General features: G+C 46.1%; 1 protein-coding gene across 1 annotated transcript in view; it reads right to left on the reverse strand.

Moving 5' to 3' along the window:
* Window positions 1-22164, reverse strand: part of BARX2 (BARX homeobox 2) — a 74569-nt gene extending 52405 nt beyond the window's left edge. Inside the window, exon 1 of the mRNA XM_045860268.1 lies at window positions 21607-22164. Coding sequence (XP_045716224.1) covers window positions 21607-21793 — 187 coding nt within the window. The 5' untranslated portion in view covers window positions 21794-22164. The remainder of the gene's footprint in view (window positions 1-21606) is intronic.
* Between the last annotated feature and the right edge of the window lie 5285 nt (window positions 22165-27449).

The raw sequence follows: 27449 nt of genomic DNA on the forward strand, positions 1-27449 counted from the left end.
CTTTTCTCCCTCTCACTGGGGCTTTGCTTAGAGTCTAATTCTCTCCTGCCCATTAAATGCTGGGATTCCCAAAGGCGCCATCCTTGGCCACTCCTACCACTTGCCCTAGTTCATCAGCTTTTGGCTGGATGATGGCAAGAGCCTCCTAAGTGGTTCCCCTGCCCTCAGCCTTGTCTCAGTCAAAGTCGTCCTTTAAAACGATTCTCCCCAAACTTAAATCCAATTGTCATTCCCTTGCTTAAATGCAGTGATGCTCCAGAGCTTACAGAATAGACACTCCAGGACATGAGCCCCTCCCTTTCCAACCTCACCTCTCAGCATTTTCTCTTTATGCTTCATGTTCTATTAATATTGACCTGCCCTCAGCTCCCTAACACATACTACACAGCCTCAGGCCCCTTTATCTTTGGTCACATTTTCCCCTCTTCCCCGCATGCCCCAGCCTCTCCCCCACACGTCTCATTCCCATGGCTAATTCTTAGTCATGCTCTAAGAGTCAGCTCGGATTTTCTCACCCATAAAAGCTTCCCCAGCCTTTTCCTGCTGCCTCCCACACAGACCAGGCTAAGTCCCTTCCTTTGTATTCCTACAGTGCCACTGTGCTTACCTTTCACAGGGCTCTCCACAGAGCACTTGAATTGACTTACGATTGCATCCCTTTATTACCCAGTAAACCCTCGGACAATTCATCTTTGTAGCTGCTCCCTCCACATGGCAAAGAGTGGGCGTTCAGTGAATGTCTTCTAAGCGGACTTAAACATCTATTTCTGCTCTGCCAAATGAAGGTGCTCTGCGGGTCTACAGTTCTCAAGAACCAGCTCTCTAGATTTGAGAGAAGCAAGAGCTGGTTTGAAATTGAACTTGTTCTCTTGGCCCTAAGAGCCACTTGTCCTTTGCCCCTCTAGGTCAATCTGACCATCTTTCCAGAACAACAGTAATCGGAATAATCCGCTAACTACACTCTAGGAGAGCCTTCAGGCTGAGGCCCTGGGCACCAGGAGTGCACTCCTATGGGCTAACCCACCGGGTGGACATGGGCTGATCCTCAGGCCCTCATACAGACAGCCTGTCATGAATGTTCCTCAAGTCTATCGACAAAACTGGTTATGCTTCTTCTCTTTCTGAAAACATCCTTAGAGTTGAACTGAAATCCCGAAATGGTAGGTTCGGGATATAAAATCCTGTGGTATGACTTTCTCTGAGCCACTGTATTAGGAAGGAACAAAACACAGCAGTCCCCAGCCTTTTAAGGACAAGAAAACTCATAGCTACTTAGGCACCTTTTCTCATCAACCCTGTCATGGCACTGGGCTCTCTTGAGGTTCCTTAAGTCAAGTATTAGAACTGAAATCAAACTCAGCTTTTGCCAATGCTGCTGCTCTGTGTTCTGTGCAAAGTGAACTAACACACTTCCTGACGTCCCATGCAGATGCTGGTGAACTTGGCTAACAAAAGACAAATGAGCCAGAATCGAAAATACTCACACACGAAGCTCTGAAATTCCAATGGGAAGAGCAAGTATGTATTTTCTTTAATTCACCTGTTGCGACTAGGATTCCAGCACTTCACAATGATCTGTGAATGATTATACTCTCAATTAAATTTACTTCACCAAACATTTATTGAACATCTGCTTGGAACAGGCAAACATTTGTACATACATAATCATATTCACATTTGCCTAACTTTCCTCTTTGATATTTAAGAATTTCCACATACTTATGAGCATGATATCTCTGTCCAAAAGAAAATGAAAGAACTCATACATGTCATTCTAGTGGCTCATTATAAAATTAAAAGTAAACTTCATACATCAAATGAGCCCTCCATGCCTGGTAAACACAAAGCCCTACTTTCATCAAGAGATGTAGATAATATTCTGACCCTCCAAAGCAACAATGATGAAAGGGAAAAGAAAGAGAGAATGGATTTATAAAGTAACGATAAGTCATGATTCAAAAACATACAATCACCATAATGGTTGTCATTGCCCTTCTACTACACAAGTATAAGGTTGAGTTTATGAAGATTTACTTTTTTCCCCATTTCTTTTAGAAAAAGAGGAATGGAGAGAAAGAAACATCAATGTGAGAGAAGCATCGATTGGTTGCCTCTCCTGCAGCCCAGACCAGGATTGTGGGGCCCTGGGATTGCACCCACAACGGCGGTGTATGCCTTGACCAGGAATCAAAGCGCCACCCTTCAATTCCAGGACAACGCACCAACCAACTGAGTCACACCATCCAGGGCATACCCTGGCTTCCCTTTGAAACACAACTTCTACTAATTTCATAACTACATCTCTAATATTATAAAAAGACTGGTGATGAGAACTACCTGAAGGTCATGAGTTCTTCAACCATCAAAAAAAAAAGTTCCATTCTGTTCACTATGGCATTCAGGAAAAGGAACTCATTTTAGCTATGTTCTGCCTCTGCTAGAGCCTTCCACTCGGCCTGCCCGCTCTCCTGTGGCCTCAGGTTAGAGCCTGTCTTCCCTAACTGCCACCCCAGTCATGCTCGGGGCCAGCCAACCCTCAGCACACCAACCTTCCCCTGTCACAGAATGTGTCATATGTTGTTGTGCCGGTGACTTTGTATTTACTCATCTGCGTCTCCCACAACATTGAGGGCGGGAGCCCTCTGTCACAGGCATACTCCAGTCTGAGCACAACACCCGGGGGAATACACAGCAATATTGTCATTAATGAGCCCTAACTGAACAGTTCTAGCTGAAACAATGAGGGCTGTCATTTTTCTGTGCTTTAATTAGGAAGTTTAGTGTGGATGCCTCCATCGTGTAAGGATTACACTTAATTCACTGAAGTTTTTAATGCAGATATTTTAAGTTTTCTTTAAAATGATTAACGTTTTTTTTAAATTATTTTATTGTTGTTCAATTACAGTTGTCTACATTTCTCCCCACCGCTCCTCCCCACCCTAGCCAAACACACCTCCCTCCCTTGCTTCCACGCCCCCCACCCTTGGTTTTGTCCTTTATAGTAGTTCCTGAAAACCCTTCCTCCCACTGTCCCCTCCCCCCTCCCCTCTAGTTACTGTCAGATTGTTCTTAATTTCAATGTCTTTGGTTATATTTTGCTTACTTTTTTCTTTTGTTGATTAGGTTCCAGTTAAAGGTGAGATCATATAGTATTTGTCCCTCACTGCCTGGCTTATTTCACTTAAAATAATGCTCTTCAATCCCATCCATGCTGAAGCAAAGGGTAGGAGCTCCTTCTTTCTCTCTGCTGTATAGTATTCCCTTGTGTAAATGTACCATAGTTTTTTGATGCATTCATTTACTGATGGGCATCTAGGTTGCTTCCAACTCTTGGCCATTGTAAATTGTGCTGCTATGAACATTGGGTTGCATAGGTTCTTTTGGATTGCTGTTTCAGGGTTCTTAGGACATTGTAAATTTTTGATAAACTTGTTTAGAATCTGATTTTGTATGACATCCAAAAAAGTCACAGCCATCTGTCCAATGTCCTGTGCACAAAAAAGAGGCCAGTGAGGTCATTCATAGTTTTCTTTCCAATGGTTCAGCACCCTTACATGATGCTATAAACATTTTTAGGGCATTTCTCAATATCCACTAGCTTAGGCCAGATTGTTTCAATATTCAATATCAGTTGTGTGTATTAGGTGACTTACTTCTTTCAGTCTGTTAGCACTTTTCCTCTCTGAAAGTTTTTGAAGGTCTTACAATTATTCTGATCATCAACTTTATGGTTCACCAAGTGGCAAGAATATATGTCTCTATTACATGGAAGTTTAAGGAAGAAAGGTGTGAATGTTGCATGACACAGGAGCGCGAAGTCCCACAAGCTGCACTGAGACCTTGCTGATGGTTGAACCAGCCTTTCCTCTGGGCATCGTGGAGCTAAATGCTCAAGAGCGCTGGTCTTGGGAGGTGCAGTCATTGTCTACAACTGCAAGTTCAAATCCCATAGCACTAGTGAGTGACCTGTAGCACTCAGTGTCCTCATCAAATTCCGGCATATTCTATTGCTCCAATTCCTTTTTCATGTTTAAGCCATTGTGAGGAGTTGCTGTGCACTGTTTAACAGCTGCCATTTAACTCCTACCTGCCACCCAAACAGGGTTCCCTTTAGTCTTGCAGATGAGCTGGAAATGAACCATTATCCTGCACGGCACTGTACAATCAATATGAAGTCAGAGAATTTTTTTTTAAACAAAAACACAGCAGACTGTGTGCTATAGATAAATAAGGCCTTAAATTTAAGGATTACAACCCTGCAGCAAACCGTGCCTGATAATAGAACCTGTTAACAAAGTGTAATGAGCCACAGATTATAAATTCTTAAAACCCCCTCAAAAAAAAGTGGGTGGAGAGGGGAAGGCAGGGGGGCAGCAATATCCAAAAGCTGTAGGCATAGGTTCAGGGTGGTCCAAGGACAGGAAAAGGTCAACTGCGTCGCAAAAGCGGCAAGGGCTGAGCAAGAGAAAAAGATCCTGACTACAGCAAGAAAAGCACTAAAAGACACTGGGAAGAGACAGTTCTCAACAGTTGAGTAAGTTAGAAAACCACCCTGACGTTAGCACCCACTATATGCCAAACATATGAAGGAGTAAGGCAGAAACCTTGCCTACAGGGAGCCCAGGGGAAGGGGGCGGCCGGTGGGAGACAGGGCTCTGGCAGGCTCTGGCTGCTCGTGAACGTGTCCCTGGGTTTTCTGATGGAGAAACATAGGGAAACATGCAGGTTATATATTTACCTTTTCTTCAGTTTATTTCATAGGTGGAACCCTTTGCGCACATAAGATTCAGCAGATCTCTATAGCAAACCTGGGAGCATCAGGGTTATCATACCTGTTTCAGAGATGAAAAAGAGGGAGAGGCCTGGAAAAGCACCGCAGGTAGCCCAAAGTCACCAAGTGAGTGGCAGGGCTGGAAACTCGAGCTACACGGTATGACTTAAGTCCTGTTGCATTCCTACTGGGTTTTTAAAACAGATTTTAAGCTTTTAGAGGCTCTCCTTCAGGGGAAGAAAGTCAAAACCCACCCCCTGGCAAATGCAGAGCCCGCCAGCTCCTGAGGATTAGGGGAGTACATTTCTTCCATGCTGAACCGTGGCTATTTCAGGATGGGGGCCACGGGAGAGGGCTGGATGTGGGCTGCGGGGGTGTGACGGGAGGGCTGGGGGAGATTCCAAGAACACTAAAGGCCGCACACCCAGCCCTAAATGCACAGAACCCACTGCCTGCGAACCCAGTCCAATTCAAATGACCTCATTAAGAGCTGGGAGTAAAAGGGAGAAAACTGTACTTGAACAATGATTAAAATAAAATTTTTTTTAAAAAGAGCTCTTCTGCAAAGCTGCTGCTTCCTTAGCGAGAAAGCCCCAGGGCGGTATGTGGACAAACTGTGGGAGAGAGGCCATGGCTCTTCCTTATCCACACTCTTCAAGCTCAGTGCTCGTCTTCCAGCAAAGCTGGTGTTGTCAGACACTGGGAATATTGTCAATGCCAGAAACCAGGCTGTGGGAGCACAACAGAAATCTCTCCAGGGCCAGCACCACCAGCAGGGTGGAGGGAAGCGATTTTCAAAATCAAACCTTGAACTGTCAGGATAGATGCTGTTAATGATTTTATTCTTTAAATGATACTACGATTCAGATGCACTGAAGCAAGAAACAATATTATTATGAAAAGAAGCTTGTGACTTCTAATTTAGAAATGAAACTACAGATTTATATAGCTATTTCAGAGAAGTGGTATTTAAAAGAACATCGCATGTGTGACAAGGTTTGGATTCCTCTTCTGCTTCTCCACCCATACTTTTTGAGTAGTTTGTTTGTTTGTTTTTAATTAGCACTGTAGAAATCAGAGATTATCCCTGAATGTAGTTAATGTCTACACAACCTGGAATGTTATTCACTTCTCTTCTCCTCTTCCATACTATCTCTCCCAAGACATCTCTCTCTACTTCTATTTCTTTCCTCAGTGACTAAAGGAGAAGAATCATAGTCTCCAATGTTATCATTAAATAGGTTAATTCATGTAAGGCATTCAGAAAAGTTCCTGGTGCATAGTAACTACAAGTGTTTGCTATTATATTTATTTTGTTAATCATTGTCATTATTGCCATTTGTGAACTTCATCTCTGATTTGGAGTAAGACAATCCATTGCAGTTTGTACTACACACAGTTTGAAGGAGAATTTTACCTAGCCACACCAGTAATTTTTTCCTCTGAAGTGACTCTGCCTTCCACCCATACACACCCCTCTCCAACTCCACTTTAGTTACAGGTTTAATCTGAAGGATTCTTCAGCCTAGTGTCTGAGTAAACCCGGCCTTGGATAGGAATTATAGCTGAATCAGAATAATTTCACATCTCCCACTTCCCACTGGGTTTCAAAGGCTGCCTCAGAGACTCGAAGCCTCACCCTAACCCAAGTGCGGACATGAAAATAAGACTGCCACCAAGGCACCTAAGAATCATGCCTCGTCCTTCCTAAAAGGCCTGGTGTCACCCCGACCCTGAATAGCTGAAAATCCCCGAGGCACATGGAGACGTGCATTTCCACAGCAGACGGTACCCTTGCAGCTAAGTGCTTTACCCAGCTATGTCAGCCCTTCTGGGAGGGGCTGTGGTAATGTGATTGTATAACTTTCAATATTATTATTATTATTAATATTATTCCAAGGGGTGGGCAACAAATTAAAGGGAAATAAGTAGCATATAAAATGTCACCCAAACCTCAAACTGAAAAATGTCAGTAATTTTCACAGTCCCGGGGTCATCCTTAAATTTCATAGGAAAGCCAGTGACAGTTGGAACCCCCCAAAAATCCCCAAAATGTAGTTGAGTTCCAAATACTTTATTGTAAATATTTTGACCCCTCTCTCACTGGTTTTATTTCTAGAAATCTCATGTTTTTATTTCTAGAAAGATTTGGAAATCTATCTTCAGAGCAAAGAGATTGATCTCAGTTTAAGAGAATCCCTGCGAAATTCCCCACCAAACTTCCACTTTGGGGCCCTTCCCACCTCACAGGATGACAATCACAGGATGACAACAGAACCCTGGTCTGGGGAGAATCAAAGGAGGCATTTTTGTGACCCAGAATGAGTGACATCAGCTGCTGTGGATCAGTCATAACAGCATTGCACAACGGAGGAACCCTACTTCCAACAGTCTAGTTCAAGGGTGGGTAAACCCTTCCTGCCCGTGGCCAGGGAGCAACTGTTTCAGGCCTGTGGGCTGCACGGTTTCTGTTGAAGCTGCTCCCCTCTGCTGTTGTAGCACAGAAACCGCCACCGACGACCCATAGAGAGAAGGGAGTGGCTGTGCTCCCGTGAAACTGCTGGACACTGTTTGGGTTTCACACAGTGCTCATGTCACAAAGTGTTCTTCTTCTTTGGATTTCTTTTCAAGCACTTACAAATGTAAAATCCATTCTTAGCTTGTAGCAGTAGCAAAGGAGGAGGTAAGGAGGGTTTGGCCTCCCTCTGGCCTAGCTGTCTAGAAAAACACAGTAACAGGTCATTGCCCCAAGTCTGCCAGCTTCCCTCCCATAAAGTCATAGCTCATGTTCGCCACATTTGCAGCTTTTCTTTTTTCTTAAAGATTTTATTTACTTATTTATTGAGAGAGAGAGAGAGAGAGAGAAACATCAATGTGCGGTTGCTGGAGGTCATGGCCTGCAACCCAGTCATGTACCCTGACTGGGAATCGAACCTGTGACACTTTGGTTCGCAGCCCACTGAGCTGTGCCAGCCAGGGCATACACTTGCAGCTTTTCAAAGACTGCATTAGTCTCCTTAATCAGTCACCCCTCCCCGACACCCCGGTGGGTGGGGGCTGTCTCACCCATAGCAGAGACGGAGGCGCTGAGACATCACAGAACGAGGCAGTGGGGGCCCAAGAAGAGCGGCTTTCTGACAAGATCTATACTCCGACCCCTGCTCCCCCACCGGCCCCTCACATCAAGGGCACGTGACTGCCTGCATGGCGCCACATGAACACCATTAGTGTGTCAGGATGTAACAATAATGATCCTTTGTGACCTGGGATGATGAAATTCTTAAGGCATCATTAATATACATGATGATTAGGCTGCATGTGCGGCTGGGCGGGCCGTTGCCCAATCAGAAGTCCTTGGCCGCTGTCAGTCCTGAGGAACGCCTCTGGTAATGAGCACGTACTCCCAGGGCGACGTCTGAAAGGAAGATTCCATTCTCAGGTTAAAAGTGGATTTCCTTCTGCAGACAACAAATGCTGAACAATCCTCTAACGATCCCCACTTCAGGAGAATAACTGGCTTCCTCTCCTGGACTCTTCTTTCTGTGTTTGCCACGGTTCCTTCTCATCTCCCACCTCCCACCCTTCCCTTCTACTGGAACAAAAACATGTGTGCACCGCTTCTCTGAATTCATAGGCTTAACAGAGTGTTCTCAACAAGCTGCCAGAGATCCCTATCTCCAACTGAGCCTATTTGAACAATGGTTCTAAGGAGCTTGGGGACCAAGTCAGTCCTCCCTTGACAAGTCAATACGGCTCCATGGCAGCTATGAGGACACAGCCACATGTCCCAGCCCACCTGCTTCCACCTGGCACCCCCCACACCCCTGAATCTGGATGAGGTCACCAGAAATTGCTGATAGGAACCTTCACTATGAATGATTGGGGACAGGTAATGCCCTACTCACTGGGGCTTCCTTCACACCATGAAAAAGGGGACTGCCTCACCAAGGGAATTTTTCTCACACTGTGGAGTGGATTCACCAAGTAAAGTATTACATCAGCCAATGCTTGACTCCCCGAGACACCAGTAGTAACTAGTTGAGAATCACAATTCCAGGAAAAATCCATGCAGGAGCCTTGTCCACGCAGCCCCTTCCACAGAATGGGCATCATTACCACTCAGCACGCTGTCCTAACTAGCCCCAACAGCCACCTAAAAGCTGTAAAATAATGGCTCCATCTACAGCTCCCTCTGAATCACAGACCCAATAATAAACTAGGACAACCATTAGCTCCCAAACTACTACCTTTTTCCACACCACAGTCTCTTCTAAAAGAAAAGACGATCCCTAACTCCACTCTTCAGAGAAGAAATTAAACATGTCGAGAAATTCTGCCACTTCTCTAAAACACTTCTTGAGGTGCACAGCTGCACGAGGAAGCATTTCTTCGGGGCAATTAATCCTAAACAACTCTTGTAAAAAATGAAGTAACAATGCACATGTTGTGATGCTGTAGTGTTGACCAGTGCATGCCATTCATTTGCAAATTTACAAAATTCTGAATTCACATTCTAAAACAGAAGGGTGGGGAGAAGTGAAACATACCTATCTGTGAACACTGGAACTTAAACAGCTCGCAGACCACCCAGGTTGCAAGAGGCCTTATAAGGCAGCTAGTGTAATGATGTAACCCACGAGAATGCTCCAGAGTGAAGTGGGGATTTTTTCAGGATATTTAATTTTTCTTGCCTTTACTTCACATTATACTGATCTTTCCCTGAAGGGCTGTGCTTCGGTCAACCAAGAGATTATTTTTATAAGGTAATTGTTTTTAATAGAAACCATCAATTACTGAGCACGTATGTGCCAGGAACTACGCTAAAAGCTTTACATACATTATCTCATTTAACCTACATGACTAACCCTATTAGGTAGTTATTATTATCTTCCTTTTCCAGATGAGGAAATTGCATGTCAGGGAGATTAAATGACTTGCCTAAGGTCACACAGACAATACATGCAAACAAACCCAGGACCATCTGACTCAAAAAGCCATCCAACAAATGGCTTCATACATTTGAGTCATGGGGTATAACTTATATCTGCCTCATCTTTAAGCTGTTATCTACACTATAGGGGTTACCAAACTCGACTTTTCATTATAGTCATAGAGAAACCTTTTTTAAAAATACAGTTTCCCAGAAGCACCCCAGCACAACTAGATATAATATGAAAAATTAATCTCTTATTCTTTTGTTTTAGTGATACCAAATCACTTGGCCAGACTTTTTTTCTCTAGTGAACTTAATAGCAAATATTTCATTACAAATATTCCAAGTCTTAATTATCAAGGCATTTGTCAGGCCCTGGCTGGTATTGCTTAGTGGATTGAGCATTGGCCTGAGAACCAAAGGGTCAGTGGTTCGATTCCCAGTCAGGACACATGGCTGGATTGCAGGCCAGATCCCTAGTAGGGGGCATGTGAGAGGCAACCACACATTGATGTTTCTCTCCCTCTCTTTCTCTCTCCCTTCCTCTCTCTAAAAGTGAATAAATAAAATATGTTTTTAAAGTTACGTTTTTTAAAAACGGCATTTAGTTGTTAAGCATTTTCTCTCTGGTTCACAAAAATAAATGAAAGGGAATTCCACCTTTGTCTACCCTAGAAAAGCTTTCTTCAGAGAACCACAGTTCACAGAAGCTCCATGACTAAAGGAACCTTGGGAATGTCACACAGTTAAGGACACTGACATCCAGAGCCAATGAGATGAGTTCAGTGTCCCTCCACAGGACAGCTTCAAGCCTATAACCTCCCTACTACCGCACTTTCTCCAAAGGCTGCGCTGCTTCTTAGAATCCTTGTGGAATCACTCAGAAACCCCAGTCATCATGGGAAATGACAGACTCACTGGTATACATGAAATGGTTTTTAAAATGTGTAAAGGGGTTCATCAGTTCCAATAAATTCCTGCAGATCTTGATTTTTATACAGCAGGAAGCCTCTGTGGAAAGGGACCGACATGAGTGCTAGTTCACACAGTATCAAAGGATAGATTCCGGGTTGCATGGAACTTTACATTGAAAGAGACAGACCTGAGTTCCAGTTCCAGCTGGTCCACTTACTCCTGTGGCCTGTTGCTGGTTCTTAACTTCCGGAGTTTCACTTCGCTCACCTGAAGATCAGTGACAGCTCCATTTCACTTAGAGTCTCGATTTCATCTGAATGCCTTAAGGTAGACAAGCACCTGGTGCCTGGCGCATACCACCACCATTCACAACTGCTGTCATTTCTATTTTTGAGTTCCCTAAAAATTGAAGCAGACTCTCTTTATGGAGCTAATTGTTCTAGCTGCCAATAGGATGTGTCTTTACTCTCTGCTCTAAACTGATTGAAAACACGCTTCCAAAATACATGGCTGTCTGACGTGCTAAGAGCATGAATGGGTTACCATGATACCCAGGGACAACAAAAGTGACAACAGCCTCCCAGAGAATCTCCTCCGGGGTGATTCATCAACAATTTCAGTAACATTTTCACTCATGAAAAAGAAAGGTCTTGAATTGCAACCTTGTTAAAATATATTCCTCTCTCTCTCTCAGTGAAACTTGCTAAAAGCTACCCTAAGCACCCTAAATCTCCCTCGTCTTTTCCCAAGTAGTTCAAAGAGACGCTCCAAGGCGGGTCTGTCACCAGGGAACAGACTTTCCTGGGTCGCAGGAGCAGGCCTTTTGCTTTTCCTCTCCCTTCCACAGCCGCTGGGCGGCTCTTTGGAACGTCTCTCTGGGGACGACTGCCCGGCTCACAGCCCCAAGTCTAGCTAGCTCCCGCGCTGTGTGAGGAGGAGCAAGATTTCCCTGGAGGGACGCAGGAGGCTGACCGGCCCAGGGCGGTTCAGCCCACTGGACGCGGCCCAGCCGCCGTGCACTGCGTGCTCAGAGGACTAGCTCCTGTCACCCAGGAAAGTCTGTCCACTGGCAACAAATCTGATAGATCCACCTTCCTTTCAGTCGTGTCCAATTTGGCCGCAATCCTCTGGATGTGGTCAGTAATTCCTGCTGACCGTGGTGCGCCCTGCCAAGGGTCAGGGTACAGCGGCCCTGGCTATAAAAGGTCTGGCCAGGGCCGAGAGGGCTTTGATTCAGCACTTTCTCCTCTGCTATGTGTGTGTGCTTCCCAGAGGGGGCTGGTCCGGAGAGGGAAACCCTCCCGCGAGCTCTTGGTCGTGCAAACCGTTTCATACACGCTAAGGAGTCTTTTTCCTCTGAAAAAACACAGGAAGGCAGAGGCCCTAAAAGGCCGCATTTTTGTCAAAATGTTTTCAAGTAATATTTCTAAGTGGGCACTACGTATTTTGCAGAAAAGAGATAAATGGCTGGGCTGTTAAGATAGGCTGAATAAAGCATCTGCCACCACAGTTGTCACTGTATGTGGTCTTGGTTAACTTCTGCAAACCACAGGACAACCATTTATTATCCCAAACAGACAGCGCTGTGTGCGGTTACCATGGTGACAGTTCCCATCCCTCCCTAACAGTCCCTGATACCACACATCAAACGAATTTAAAAATCCAATTGTGGTTACAGAATATAAAGAGAACTCAGGCAGTTTATAAACCGCATTATCGACATCATTTTTCCCTGTTAAGAAACTACATTGTAACATCTTCAGATCGGTGGTGTTCACAGCTGTCCTTAGATGATTTTTTAAAGTTAAATTGTCAATAACAATGGATCATTCTCAAAACCCAAGAGTGACATATCATACCAGCAAATAGTTACAAAAGCAAGATGCAATAAAAGGCAATTTATTGGGGTTTTAAACACCATTAAGAAGTGGGGTGACCCAGTGACTGTTGCTTGTATGATTATTGATGTGTGGTTGGAAAAAACAAACACACACTTCCCAGCAATGCCTTCCAGCCCTAGGAGCCAGCTCAGAAACCATTCACTCATACGCCAAAGCACTCCAGGGGGACAAACAGCTATCTTGGTGATAAACAATGTCCCCAGCCAGCCAGAGCAAGTAAGGAAGATCTGAACACCCATTGCGGGGGCCTCAGTGGCTGTTTCAGTGTGAGCTGTACGCGTGTCTAACTATTTTTCCATTTCCCCTCTGTGAGACTGAAAAGCTTCTGTTTCAGGATAGAAAAGCTATTAAGAAAGCCATCAAAAGTTCCACAAGATCAAGGGTTTCATGCATATGGGGCCTCCCATACTATCATTTTTCAATGTTTATACTATAGAAATTTTCAAACATACAGAAAAGTACAAAGGATAACTTAATGGACATCTGTGTACCCATGACCAAGCTCTGTCAAATCTTAATGCTGGGCCACCTCTATATTCGGCCTTTTCCTTAGTAAATACTTACACAGGAAAATACAGACCTGCGGGTGGCCCACTCTAATCCCATGCCCTCACCTCCCTAAACAGCATGTGGTATTAGCTTGCATGTTTTCAAGCATTGTGTAAATGGGGTCAGACTGTGTCAATCCACAACTTGTTTTTCTCCTCAGCATTGTACACCTAAAATGTATCCATATTAACACATGGAGATCTGATTCATTCATTTTCATCACTGCATAGAAACTAGAGCACATATGATTTATCCTTTTTCCTTCTGAAAAGCAGTCGGATTGTTTTAGATTTTTCATATCACGAACAACGTAGAAATGAGCGCTCTTATACACGTGTCCTCGGCACATGTGTGGTGGTTCCTCCAGGCACACACGCAGAAGAGAAAGTGCCCCGCACACGTGTGCATCTGCGGTTTTCCTGGGTGCTCCCCACCCCTCTCCAAAGTAACTGCGCCAAATAGCGCCCCCGCCATCGGCGTAAGAGAATGTCTACCGCTCGGCATCCTTGTCATTAACCCACAGGGTCAGAATCTTTCGAGTTTGCCTAAGGGGTATGAAGTGATATCTCGTCTTCTATATGTTTTCTGATGGCCAGTGAAGCAGAGCATCCTTTCGTGTTCATGGGCCATCTAGACCTTCGTTTCTATGAATTGCCCACTTTTCTCCTTGCCTTTTTTCTAATTTCTAAGAGATCTCTCCATACTCTGACTTTGAGAGTGTTCCTTAACATCCCAGCCTCCTGTTAGTAAAGCGGAGAGAGTGATATCTATCTCTTAGGGGCGATATGAAGCTGATCATAAAGCACTTAGTTCAGTGCCTATTACACATTAGACACTCAAAAGAAGTCACTATTTCTATTAGTGTTCTGAATAGGAATAGGTGCAGGATATAAAGTATTTCTGGCCTTTCTCCCAAATTTGTGGCTCCCTGTGGAATAAGTACTGCAGGTCTCGGGAAGAGCTGTTTCAGCAACTCTCCTGACACGAAGGCATAACATCAGTACTTGGCTGTTTGTAAGTTACCATTAGGGAAATGCTGAGTCAAGTCCCCCAGATATTGCTTAAACTAAACATCAAAGTCGTACTTCCTTCCATCCCCCAGTGGCTGTGACCTCCTATGAAAATGACTGTGAGCCTGAATTGATTACGTTGAAAAGTGAAAAGAGCCCTGGCTAGTGTAGCTCAGTGGTTTGAGCAAGGGCCTACAAACCAAAGGCTCACAGGCTCCATTCCCAGTCAGGACACATGCCTGGGTTGCAGGCCAGGTCCCCATTGGGGGGGGTGCACAAGAGGCAACCACACATAGATGTTTCTATCCCACTCTTTCTCCTTCCCCTCTCTCTAAAAAGAAATAAATAAAAATCTTTTTTTAAAAAAGAGTGAAAAGAACTCTGGGAGAGGGGGATGGGCTGTGGAGGCTGGCAGGTGAGTCAGTTTTACAGCCCTGCCGGGCATTCCGAAGAGGGAAACACAGCCATTACTTCACAAGCATCCACGGGGCCCCAGACCGGTCCATGTCCCCACATGCCATCCGTGATCCTTGGATAAGAAAAGTCGAAGGACAATCATCGTATCACTTATCACATACATAAGTTTTTCTGTAGTAATGACCAAAAAGTCCACTGACATCATCCAAGTGGCAGCCAATCCTAGTCAATGAATGCACATACTCATCTGTCCCTGATACCCAGAGGAGCATGTTCCTAAGGACAGGTTGGTAAGCTGGAGACATGCAATAAAAAGGAATCACGTCATCCTCTCTGCTTGCACTCTTAACATACTTAGTTTGGTGCTCAGATCCTCTCAGATTGGCTCCTCATCAGTTACAACTTGACCTTTCCTTAGAGAAAGGCCGCTTGCTCTCATCCCCTGGACTCTGCCAGTGGAGTCAGGAAGCAGACATAGCTGTCGTCCGGGCCTATCAAGTAGTCCTGACATCAGCTCCAGTCGGTGACTGGCAGGGTCCCTTTTCAGATGTACTTGCCTGTCGCCTAACGTTCAGAATTATCTTTCCCCCGTGTTCAGTTTCAGCTGGCACTAAAGCAAGCAGAGACTTTCCTTAGTGTCTAAAGAAAGAGGCCCTCTCTCTGCCTGTCTTCTCCGGAGCAATCATGTGTAAGAGTCAACTCTAGCCCAAATATAATTAGACCATCCTCTGATATCTATCTAGGTGCCCTGCTTTGTTCCTGAAATGGGTGCCAAGTTTCCACTTTCAAGAAGTTAGACTGCCATATAAAAATGCCCTGGTGATGATGAGTAATTAGATGCTGCAATGGAAAATTAACTGTGTTTTTATTTAGAGCATTCATTTTAACAAGACATTTTTTTCTCTAACTGTTATTAAGCTGCAATAAAAATAATTTAAATCCTGAGGGTTTGCAGGGGTTTTCTGGTCAAAAAAAATTTGTTTAAACAGAGTATTTAGTTAGCTAATGCCACCAACTTTGTGCAAGGCTCTGATCTAAACCCTGCTATTAATAAATTCTAATGCCAACTCTAATCTTGTCACCCATGTTTTGGAGGAAGAAAGAGCCATTCCAACCTCACGATCCACTGAAACAGAGGCATACAACAGCCAGGCAGGACAGAGGGGTTCCACCACCCATAAAAAGTCGCCCCTGAGTATTCTCAATCCTTCTCTTCCTTTCCTCTTTGTCACACTGCTCCCAAGGGAAGTGAGCCACTGCAGCAGAGTGCTGCGTGGCGGTGCTGTGGAAGTTCTCGCTCAGAAGAAGACCACCCCAGCTGTGAGTGTGGGGTCCGCCTCCCCACACTAAAAACACCGACCCCACAGGACACCCGTATAGAACACAGTAGTCCCCAAAAGAGTGTGTTAAGGGAGGCTGCAGTCTACACATCTCATCCAAATCCTTGCAGCCCTCTAATCCTATTCCAGTTAAGGGTTCGTCAGCGGGCTGAGCTGCAGGCCCCGAATTCATTGCATTAGGGCAGGACAAGTGGCAGGCGAGGGGGGTCAAGCTCACAACACCCGTGGACATTCTCAGGCTTGATACCAATGAGGGAGCCTGGCTTTCATCTCTGTCCCTCCGCCTCCCTGACCTCAAAACAGTGCAAATAACAGCCCAGATTGCTCTGGGTTCACACTAATTCAGCCCTCTACAGCGAATGCTAAATGCTGTGTATGTCCAAGTGAAATCAACTTCAGTCAGTTACCCAGACAGAGAGTTTCAGAAGCCACCTCTGTCTTGCCCCTACAGCCATTCTGAAGGACCCCGTGCCACATACGAGGCTGATCGAGTAGCTTTAAGAGTTTCAAAAAAAATCAGTTTTTCTTTTTCCCTATTCCTTTTAGTTTTTGTTTTGCCTTAATCTCTCTTTACAATCTAAACAGCTTTTTACAACCCTTCCTGCTTTTCACATAGATTCCTGGGATATATCAAACCTAACGATCTTTTCATTTAAACTCCTGAGGTATGTTAAAGCTGGCAACTTTATACTGCCCACGCTCGTATCACAAATTCTGTTTTCAATCTGGGGATAAGGCTGAAAACCACACTAAATAGCATATCTGTAGGAAACTGGTTTCACAAAAGAGTTACTATGTATACAATTTCATTTGAGTTGCATTTAATGAGGTTAATATGACAATTTTGCTGGTGATAACACCCTTTCGGTGGAGTTCAAAGAGAAAATTCCGTACGGTGAGCAGCATTAGTAAATAGTCTTAACGTTCCCCTATCCCAGTTCCAAACGGCCAGTCATATGCGTGAGAGATCAGCTAAGAAGAGGTTGGAAGTAGCTCTACAAGGAGTTTTGAGAACTTTCCTAAATATCCCAACTGTCCTTCAAGATTTAAAATACACTTGAAAATAATGACTCACAACAGTGCCGTCACCAAAGCAAGTATAAATATTTCTGAAATAAATTATTGAATTCAATGAAACTGAAGATTACGGGCATTTGGAGAGGTATTTTAACTTGTGAACTAAATTTCTAATCATTTTCCTACTTGCTAATTCGAAAAATCAGAAGCCGAAAAGAAACTGCTCCTGAATATTCACTAGGTAAAACGGCCTCCTTACAGAACCCGTCAGCATCTCTGTTCAACAAAGGAGTTATAAAATGTAAGGAATAATGAAACCACAGCTGAGGATCGCAAAAGAACTCAGCCCCAAATATAGTCTGACCCTGAATGAGTCCTGTATCCTGTATATCTCTTGATTTATTTACCCTTACAATGGGAAGAGGAGAAGCAGTTATGAGTAATTGCTAATAAAAGCCTATTTGCCTCTGGCAGAAATGCAAATGCTTGTTCATAATGATCGGTTTCCCCAACCCCAGTTTACATTTCTCCATTAACATTCCAGTGCTCAGCTCCCAGTTCCCAGGATCCTACGGGTTTGGTTTCCGACTAAAAGACAGAGCTGAGTTGGGGGAACCACTGGAGCCAGGTCCATGGAGCCCTGGCTGGCTCCCTACCTCCCAAAGATGTCATTATACACGTCCGCACTTCATTTCATTTTTCAGTGCAATGACACCCAATCTTTGCGGTAAAAAATGAACCCAAGGACACCACCCCAAACAACTTGTTTCTCTTGGACCCACCAAAGGATAAAATGTTCTCAATGCCACCTCCTAAGATAAACACCCTTCCGAAATGCCCCCCTTTAATTGGCTGGCTGACTGTCCCTTGGGTGTGACTGCACGAATTTACCCTGGGTGTGTAACCAAGCTGGAAAAGTCTTCCTGATTTCTGAGCACCCTAATAAGGACAGAGATGTACAGCATGGACTAAAAGGATGTTTAAGCACTGGTTTGACCCTAGCACTTTGCAAAAACATATCTTCTACATGCAGAGACTGGTCTGTGATCCCTTCCAGTTCTGTAACTCCAGTCAGCTGTATAACAAGACTGGCCAATGTAGGTCACAGAGAGATCCAACAGAACCATTCTGCCACAGAAGGGGAAAGAAGCTGGACTATGGTTTTAACTGAATAATTAAAAACCACGTCCTACTCGTGGGTTGTAAAATATCCAAATATCTACATTCGCCTCCCACAAATGTGCATGTGCCAGTGTAAGGTAATTCCAGGTTATAATATAAGTAATTATAATAAATTATGAGTAATTAGCACAGTGGGTTGCTTTCTCAATACCCTTGTACAAAAACTCTTAGGGCAAAAGGTTACATGATTGTTTTTGTGAAGCAAGTTATTCATTTTTTCCAACTCTCCTCAAATTTAGAAACCCTCCCTGTGTCTAAAGATCAAACTGAAAGAGAAATCCTCCCAGAGCTCCTGCACTGATGGCCCTGCAGCCCATTCCATCCCGGGAACCCGGGTTCCTTCCAGTGCCCCCTCCACGGAGAGATGTAAGTCACAACCAGAAAAATCAGCAATGCACCCTCGAGTGAGTTAGTATTTATGATACCGTAAACTGTACCTATTTTTGGCCTTCAGTCAGTGCCAGCATTCTAATGTTTGCGTGATCATTACTGATTTTCAAATGGCAATGTATTTCCATTCTGAATGAGGATTACTGTAATCAAATTTAAAAATAAGACCGACATGTTATATAAGTTAATTCTAAACATATTCCACATCTCAATAACGGTCTGAATAACAAACCTGTGTTCAAATGGAGGCTCCTTTTGTGCTTAGGTTTTTTAAATTTTATTTTAAATGTAATAATAAACGTTCCTTTACTTTGGCTTAGAAGGAAGGATTCCCTTTCTGAAAGATTATAATGTGATTTAAGAGATTACTGTGATTTAGAAACAGCTTTCTAAGACTAAAATTACCACATTTATAATAAGAAAGGGCCTGTTAAAATAAAGAATAATTTTTTAAAGATGAGTATTTCATTCACGTTAGAGTGCCTAATAATAAACTACTGTCAGGTGATGATCTTCCTGATGTAAAATTTCCATTTCCCAGTTTACCTGAATTCATGCTCTCCTGCCTGAGGAGATTCAGTCCCAGGAACTGACACTTGAGTTACTAAATCGAAACAACACGGACTGTTCAACGATGCGGAGGCTTTTTAAATGCTATCGCTTTCTTTCCACCCCAATTTTATGTATTTATTGTTCAGGGTGGTAACTTTTTTTATCTTGGTTTTCATTCTTTTACCTGATAAAGTTCACTTCTGTTCATTGTTTAAATCTTAAGACAGCAAACCAAAGAATGAGAAAATTCAGTAACTTTAATTCCAATTTGTGCCTTTCACTTGATTTGAACTTTTTATGTATTTGGTTCCAGTTATCTGTATACAGGGAAAAAATTAGTTTCATTATGGATGAAGGATGCCAGGAACTTATTGCTGTTTTTTTTAATTAGATTTTTTTAAAAAGATTAAATTCATCCCATCTAAGATTTTGACCCTGAACATAACTGTTAAAAGCAACAAAAATGCTTTGAAAGTAGGGTTAGTAGGATCTTTGCAAAACCTTAGCGAAGTCACTAATGGGATTCCCATGATCTAATACATGTAAGGCTTTAGCTGTAATTGTAAACCCACTAAAATGCTTTGAATCTGAAAGTATGAACTATTGTAGCCAGTTTTTATGGGTTTAATTCCACTGGTAAATCCCAGTTTCTGTATTTTAAATCTCAACTAGAGCAAAATCACGACACATATTCAAATGAACAATGTGAAGAAAGCCAGTGCTCAGTGATGGGGCGAGAAAACCAACGACAACAGCACCCTCTCCCCCACACCATCCATGGACATCAAAAGCACAAAACTGAGCAAAACTTTTAGTTCATGATATATGTGCAGTTCACTGTTAACTCTGAGAAAGCATTACATGAGTCATTCTATTTTCCTCTGATTTATTTCCCAAACAAGATTCAATAAAACACAGAACTTAGCCCCCACTGATGACGGAATCACTGTTTTCAGAGGCTATTTGTTACTCATTTTCTGGCATGTCTTCTTCTATGATCCAATTCCCTGACTGCTAAAAGACAGGAAAAGCTGCCTTCAAATCAACGCATGGCACAAAGTCACTAAAAAAAAAAAAAAAAACCCCGCTGGCACTGTGCTCTACCTAGGAGTTTAGAAGTTGCTCTGTTTTGTCCTAGAACCTCCAGGTACGCAATCTTAGCAGGCTGCATTGAGGTTTATGGTTAAAACGGATCCTCTCCGTTTCCTCAAAAGGATTGGCATTATTGTAGCATATGATTATTCATGTTCAAAACAGGATTCAGCCTCCCTCCCCTGCCCCATATCTGTGTAGACTGTTCATCCAGGGGTCTGCACATAGCAGGCACACAATGGTAAAAACACCAATATCAAGGATACCTACTTTGTTTCTAAAATTTCTTTTTGGTTTCTTCTTTTGCATATTTCTTGCTTTTTAAAATTCAGCATTACAAGTCTTGTTGTGGACTATTGGGCCTAATTCTTCCTCAGAGACAAAATTTATTTTACAAAGGTGCAAGTGAACATGACATTCACTTTATAACCGAATGCACGCAGGAATGACTGGGTTTTAAAAGGACGTTGTGTGTTCACACACGCACTGGCTGTCCTGCAGGGACCCTCTGAGGAACCAACAGAACAGGAAGAGTTCCCCTGTGTGCTAGCCACTCTTGGCCTGAACATTCCAACAATGTTTTTCAGAAACGCTGCTAGCTCTTCCCTTGACTTTTTCAATGTAGATATAATTAAATTAATTTCATGCCACCCATGCAACGGACATAACCTCAAAGTTTATTTTGGTTTAGATATACCGTATTTTCACCTTGAGTTGAAAGCACAGTCAGTAACTTTTTTGATAAAAAATTGCTTCAACTTTTTTGGCTGTTTTGTTTTGCCACACCTGTGTTTAAATAGTCTAAATCCTTTCTTAATGCATTCCAAGTTTATCATAGATACTTTTGGGTTCGTTTTTACATAAAGCTACACCGTTTTTAGTGTACTTATGAAGTGCTCTTTACCGTCGCTATTGCTCTCAGCCGTTGCAGAGAAAGGGCCCCGGATCTGGGGATCTTTTTATTGCTATCGTTGTGTTTTTAGTTCAGTTTAGCGGGCTCTTAAAACTCACTCCTCGGTTCGCACCGCAGTGCGGCGAATTCCAGAACTACTTCCCCCAAAGTAGGACCTCCTGAGTCAAGTTCAGCGAACACAGGATTTTGTTGAGAGCCTCGGGTTACCGATTAACTTGTAAAATTCCCAGTAAAGACAGGAGGCTGGAGTTTACTCCAGATGAGCACTTCCTGAAACAACGATTTAGGCTCTGAACCAGGTCAAGAGTTTGAACTTTCTGGCTGAGAACCGCGGCAGCGCTCGGAAGGAGGAAGAGTCCTCCCGCTCGCGTGGCCCGCTTCTGGGGCGCGGTTACCGTCCCTTCATTTCCAACCTAGTGACCGACACCTTGACCAGCGTTGCCCAGGCTGCAGTCGCCTTTGTAGTGCCCGCCGCTGACCAGTTTAGTCTTCTGCGGGGGCACGGAAGGGGACTCCCCGGGGCCTTTCCGCTCGCCCCGGGGTGGGAAGACAGAGGCGGTAAAGCGCCCGACACCGGCGTCAGAGTTACCGCACCCCACTAAAGCCCCCAGCCGGGCGTCTTACCGGTACAGGAATGCAAGGGCTTGGGTCGTACGACCAGCGACGGGCACACGGAATAGAGGGAAAGTTTTTCAAAGTAGTCGCAGGTCTCCTTGGAAAGGATCTCGTCGATCATGAAAGTCTTGTAGCGCCGCCTGGCTGCTTTCAGTTGGCCGGGCGAGCTCAACCTCAGCTCCGCGTGGCAGTGCATCGTGAGCAGGGGCCGCAGAGCAGGCTTGCCGGTGGGGTCTCTGCCCCGCGCCTCAGCAACCAAGAGGCGACGGAACCCTAGGTGCGCGCTAAGGGGAGCGGGCACCCGGCGCGCCGGCCGCGCGTCTAGACCCACCCGCAGATCAGCATCTTCGCCGCGCCTTTTTGGGACAAGGCAACTGTCAATCAGAGCGCGCTTCCTGCAGGGCCGGGTGTGGAGTCATTAAACTCGGAGGGGCGTAGGCTCCCAGCCAGCCTGTGGCACCCGGACGGGAGCCTGCGCGCCGCGCGCCCGCAGCTCTCCTAGCCTCCTCCCGCCTGTTGGCGTTTCATGCTCCTCTGCCTGCCTCTCTATTTTAAGACAGTAGCTTGGGCTCTCCTCCCCGCCCCCCTCCTGGAGCGAGCTCCAGGTGTGTGTGTGTGTGCGCGCGCGTGCGCGTGCGTGTACAGTGTGTGCCCGCGCTCCAGTGTGCGCGCAGTACCGGGAGCGCGCCCCGCCCCGCCCGCAGGCCTGGCCTATGCTGGCGGCTGCCCTGCGCGGATCTCCGCGCACCTCCTTCAAGTGCGTCTTGCTAGCCTGCTGGCCTCGCTCCCTCCGCGAGCAACCCAGCGCACCGGCGCGATTATGTCTCTTACTAGAAAGAAGTCGAGTCCCCGCGGAGTCTCACGGGGGTTTTGGCCACAGAACCGGCGCCTCCGGGGACCAGTGTGCCTCTCTCCCTCCCTGAGGAGCCCCGCCGGCCCTGTCCCGAGGACTGCGGCAGCCCCTTCCGTCCTCCACGCTCGCTGCCCGCGCGCGCAGAACACACGGCGTTTGCACCGAGAGCAAACCTGACTGCCCCGTGGAGATCCCACATCAGAGACGACCCTCGCTCTGTCCGTTATCCCAGTAATAAACTGGAACATAGAAGAGTAACCAACACAAGCGTGTGATCCTTTTTATTTTTAAACCCTGTTTATAAACTTTTTCGGTCCCCGAAAGGACCAGCGCAGCGCGATCTAGGGCGCCGGCGTATGCTTCTCTGGCAGAGCGTTCGTGGCATCTCGGAGAACGGGACACTCCAGGCCAGGCGACTTTGGTTCCGCATCCCTCCCCACGCGCAGGGCTCGGGGATCCGCGAAGACACATGCGTATTTAGCGGTTGGTCTTCTTTCTCCTGCTTTACTACCCAAACCACATCTGTAGAAACTTGTTTTCAGTCGTGGTAATTGGGCGAGGGGTCCCCCGCCCAGCCACCAAGCCAGTGGTCCTCGGTAACCGCCCTGGGGCGCTGGGTTCAGATGCGGATAGCCTTTTGAGAGACCCAGTTTGGGGCTGGTGCCATGTCTTCACTGAAACCTGGAATCGTCCCCAGTCTCGGAGGGCTCTCCCAGGAGCCGTTCGCCCGGGGGCGAGTCGCAGCAGACGCTTATCAACCCTCGAGCACCGATCAGTGGTTGGACTCTGAGGGAGGGGACACAGACGGAGAATTAATCGTTAAGAAAGGAACAAAGAGATCATAATAAAACGAATCAGGGCCGAGCAACATACAAGCCTCCTTTGAGGAACTTCATTCCCGAAGTAGTCTGTACGTGCCCCTCCATCCCCTCCTTTCCCTTTACAATCGTTTCCCTTTATTCTCCTAATCCAGGCAAGGGCGGCTCCAGGGCCCGCCGGCACGGTGGCCAGGGGTGGCGACGGCGGTGTCTTCCCGCAGCAAGGCCCAGCGGTCACCACCGTGGGCCTGGACGCGCCTCCGGCTCCAGTGGCAGTCCCCGCGGCGAGCCCGCCATCCCCCACAGAACGGAGGACGCTCACCACCCGCTCCCCCCCCCCCCCCATCAGCCCGGCCTCGCCGTCTGGCGCCAAGACGGCGAGGTTCTCCTGGGTGCAGGTGGAGCAGGGACCCGAGAGGTCCCCAGGGAGCTGCGTTCCCGCCAGCGACAGCCTAGGGTGGGAAAGTATAACTGCCCCTTGGGAAGTGCGGAGCTGTCAGCAGCCGCAGGGAAATGAGTGTTTGGCGGAATTTGATCGCGGCGTGCCGGGGGGCGACCCCACGGGCAGCGCGGACTGAGGGGAGACTCTTCGTTCCATCTGGCAACCCAGGAATTGAGCGTTATGCGTTTGGACTCTTTTGTCAGGCCCCGAGGTGCGCTCCCGGAATGCGCGCGTTTCGGTACCAGGCCGGTCTTTGCACTGCCCTTTCTTTGCCTCACACTCTTGCCGCATCCTCCAGACTCTTTTACCCTCTCGGGCTCTCCCCATTCCTTTCACCACCGCTGACACCTTTCCAAGTTGTCCTCCAGTCTCTCCCTTTCGCCCACTGTTCTCAGCACCTTCGCCTTCCTCTCCTCCCACTCTTCTCTCTTCTGTCTTCGCTTCTTCTCCCCGTCTTCTACCCCGCTTCTTTTTTCCCCTCTCTTCCTTTCCTTACTCCTCCTCTTCTTCTTTTCTTCTTTCCCTCTCTTCAAACCGCGGTCTGGAGCTGCGCTCCTGCGCCCGCGCGTCTTGGCGCACAGGGAAGGCTGCAGGCGCTCACAGGAGCGGACCGCGCGGTGGCTCCAGGCGCTTGGCCCCGCGGGCAGCCCCAGCCGTCTCCCTCCGCCCCGCTTCCACGCGACTACAGGCGCAAAATCCGTCCAGATTTTCTTTCACGCTGCTCCTTTGATTGAAAATCTGCAGTTTTAAATAGCTAAAGAAATAAACCCTTTGGTTTCAACTAATCCTTGTATTTTCCATCTTTTCTATTTTCTGCTGCAGAGGCAACATAGCTCAGAGGGGGTTTGAGGGCGTGAGTCCCCAGGTGGAAAGGGGGGGGGGGAAGATTCCAGGTCCTGCAGCCTGGAGCCTCGAGCTGTCTGTCGTTTATAATCAAAACTGAGCCTCGGTGTTTTCGTTCGTAAATGGGAACCATAATACCTGCTTCACAACGTTGGCCTTTCGTAATCTATGCCTTTACACAAGCGGCTCCCTTTATAGGAATGCCCTCCGCACCTCAGCCCCTCCCTCCTTCTGGGCCTGAAAAACTAGTTCAAGACCCACCTCAGATGTCGTCTCCTCTGTGAGTCGTATCCCCGCTCCCCAGGGCTGTGATTCCCACCTGTCTTTGTGGCCCCTGTACTGTCTTACTGTCTTTTGCATGTTTATTTCACCCAGTGACAACGAACTCCTGCTGAGGGCCAGTTCCTTGTGTGTTATTCACCTCGTATTGCCTGCACCAGCATTCACCTGGCACAAAGCAGGTTGTCAGGAAATCTGTCAGGGATGAAGACATGCGTGAAACCTGGGATACTTATTTAATTATAAAGACCCAAGCACACGATGGGACTTCAAATCTTAACTAGTTGTAGTTGTCTTTCTCCTTAAATGAGTCTCTCCTCGCCTTCCTTTATATTTTGGGTTTTTGGGGTTTTTTTAGCAACAGCATCTAGCACTGCCCCCGTTTTGCTCACATCCATCTCTTCACTCCAGCTCTCCTGCCCACAGGCTGTGCAGGGCTTCTGTGGGAGGAAGCTCGCTCCAGCTGTCAATCACGACTGGGGTCTTTGGTGGGGAAGAGTTAGGGGTTTAGTTTCCAACATTAATGAAGTGACTGGAACAGCAAACATCTGCCAAAGAGACTCAAACCTTTCCAGCTGCCGGAGACCCATAAACACTTCCCAGACTCCTGTGCCTGTACCCAGGCCTCGTCTGTCCCTGTACCAGGGAGAGGTTCCTGCACAGACAGAAACAGCCCCGCTTGCACCCAGCCTCTTAGGCAGGCAGGGAAGGCGATAAAAGTGATAAAAATTCACACTGTCCAGGAGGCTTCAGGAGGTCAGGCCCGCAGCCCCAGTCTGGCACCTGACTCCTGGAGAGAGAGCCCAGCTGGAAAGAAGGGGGGCAAGGACACCTTTGCAAAGTCAGGAAGCTCTGAGGGCTGGAAACCAAAGAACCCCCGTTTCCCAGTCCAGCTCCCACCAAGCATCCCCATGCAACTAGGGCATTAAATGTACTAAAACAAAATGCTTTTTCAGACTCAGAGAGTGGCATTTAAATTGCACCCAGGATATAACCCTAGAAGAGCTCAACCTGATTTTTAATTTAACTGTCCTTTTATAACCTTGGGCTATTTGTCCTTGTAGATATTCAGAAGCAGCCAGGACATAGCTTAAAAACACACTAATTCATTCCCAACCACCTTTTCTCCAAAATGGGGGAGGGAGGAACAAAAGCACTTCTCACATTCTAGTAAAGTGTACTTAATAACTTGTATTTCAGTCGCTAAGTTTTGAAATAGTTTCAGACATGTAAAAGCAAAATAGGGGAAGCCTTGTAAGTTAATATTCCCTCGGGCCCAGGGCCATGCCAAAACTGCTGTCTGCACAGCCCGGCACGGCAGCCTTGCATAACAAGAAGTTAAGGGAGGTGTACAAGGAGGCCAGCTTATTTTTAATGATGCTATTAATTTACAAAAACTGCTCTCCTACACTGTAAAGCATCTTTTTAAAGAAAGGGCACGCATGCAGACCACTCGACAAATGGGCTTGGAAAGGCCTGAGCAAGTTCTTCTCTCCTTTTCCACATCTTTCTGGAGGAAAGTTCAAACTGGAAGGAAAAAGACAATGGCTAGCTACACAGAGCACTGAACATTCATATGAAGAGTGAAAAATGCAGTAAGTCCTCCAAAGGGTTCCAAAAATTTTAAAGAGTGGCATACAGATTAACATTGTTTCTTTTGTTGATTATTTCCCTTTTCCCTTGCGCTGCCCTAACATCAGACAGCCCTAAATCCACCAACAATGTGCCTCCGTTATCCCAAAGACACAGCCAGGAAAACACAACTTAATCTCTTCTATCTTGGTCAGAATGTTGTGAAAACAGATACAGGAGTTTGGAGTCACACTGGTTTTGACGTTTTTTCCACGTGATACCCCTTCAGTAATGAGAAAGCTGCCCCGAGACAGAAAAGCACGCACAGGCAGTGCGGTGGGTGAGTGGGAAGAACGTGTGAGCTACTCAAACCTGGTTCCGTTCCCACTTGTAATCGCCCTGACCTCCAGCCTTCAACCAGAACATGTGGGTGACAGCGGCCAACTCAGAGGTCTGCTGGAGGGTCCCGTGGACCATGTGCCCGGTGCTAACTCATGAAATGCTAGTCTCCCGAAGCCTGTACTTTGCGTTCAGAAAGAAAAACAATTTGCTATCAAAAACCATCACAAAATAAAACTGCATTTAAAAAACCATCAGACCCTCTACTGTTTCAGATGTGTTTGGAGTTAGCTCAAACCCAGGATCAACCAAGAAATAAAGGGCGGGAGGAGCAGGCACAGGAGTGGGGACTATCTTAAGTAAAGGAAATGACCCTGGCCACCAAGAGTCCCTAAGTGCTGCTTAACATCTGGCACCTACAACCACAGACTCAGCACATCTGCAGGCGTCAATCATCCTAATCGGCCCTTCTCAGGAGACTGACTCATTTATAGTCGCAACAACTTTTTTTCTGAGAAAAACATGCTGTGATCCTGCACCCAGTGGGTGACACCTCAGCCACATGACTTCATAAAATATTTTTTATTCTCTCCTTCACCTCAAGTAGGCCTCGGTCGGGTTTCGTGTGATTTCTCTAGTCTTCCCTAACACAGGGCCCCGTCCTCAACCCAAACGAGGTAGGATTTCAAAGAGAACAAGCCGGTGG

The sequence above is a fragment of the Phyllostomus hastatus genome, unplaced genomic scaffold (assembly GCF_019186645.2).
Source record: "Phyllostomus hastatus isolate PE091 unplaced genomic scaffold, TTU_PhHast_1.1 phas_scaffold_193, whole genome shotgun sequence".
NCBI classification, from domain to species: domain Eukaryota; kingdom Metazoa; phylum Chordata; class Mammalia; order Chiroptera; family Phyllostomidae; genus Phyllostomus; species Phyllostomus hastatus.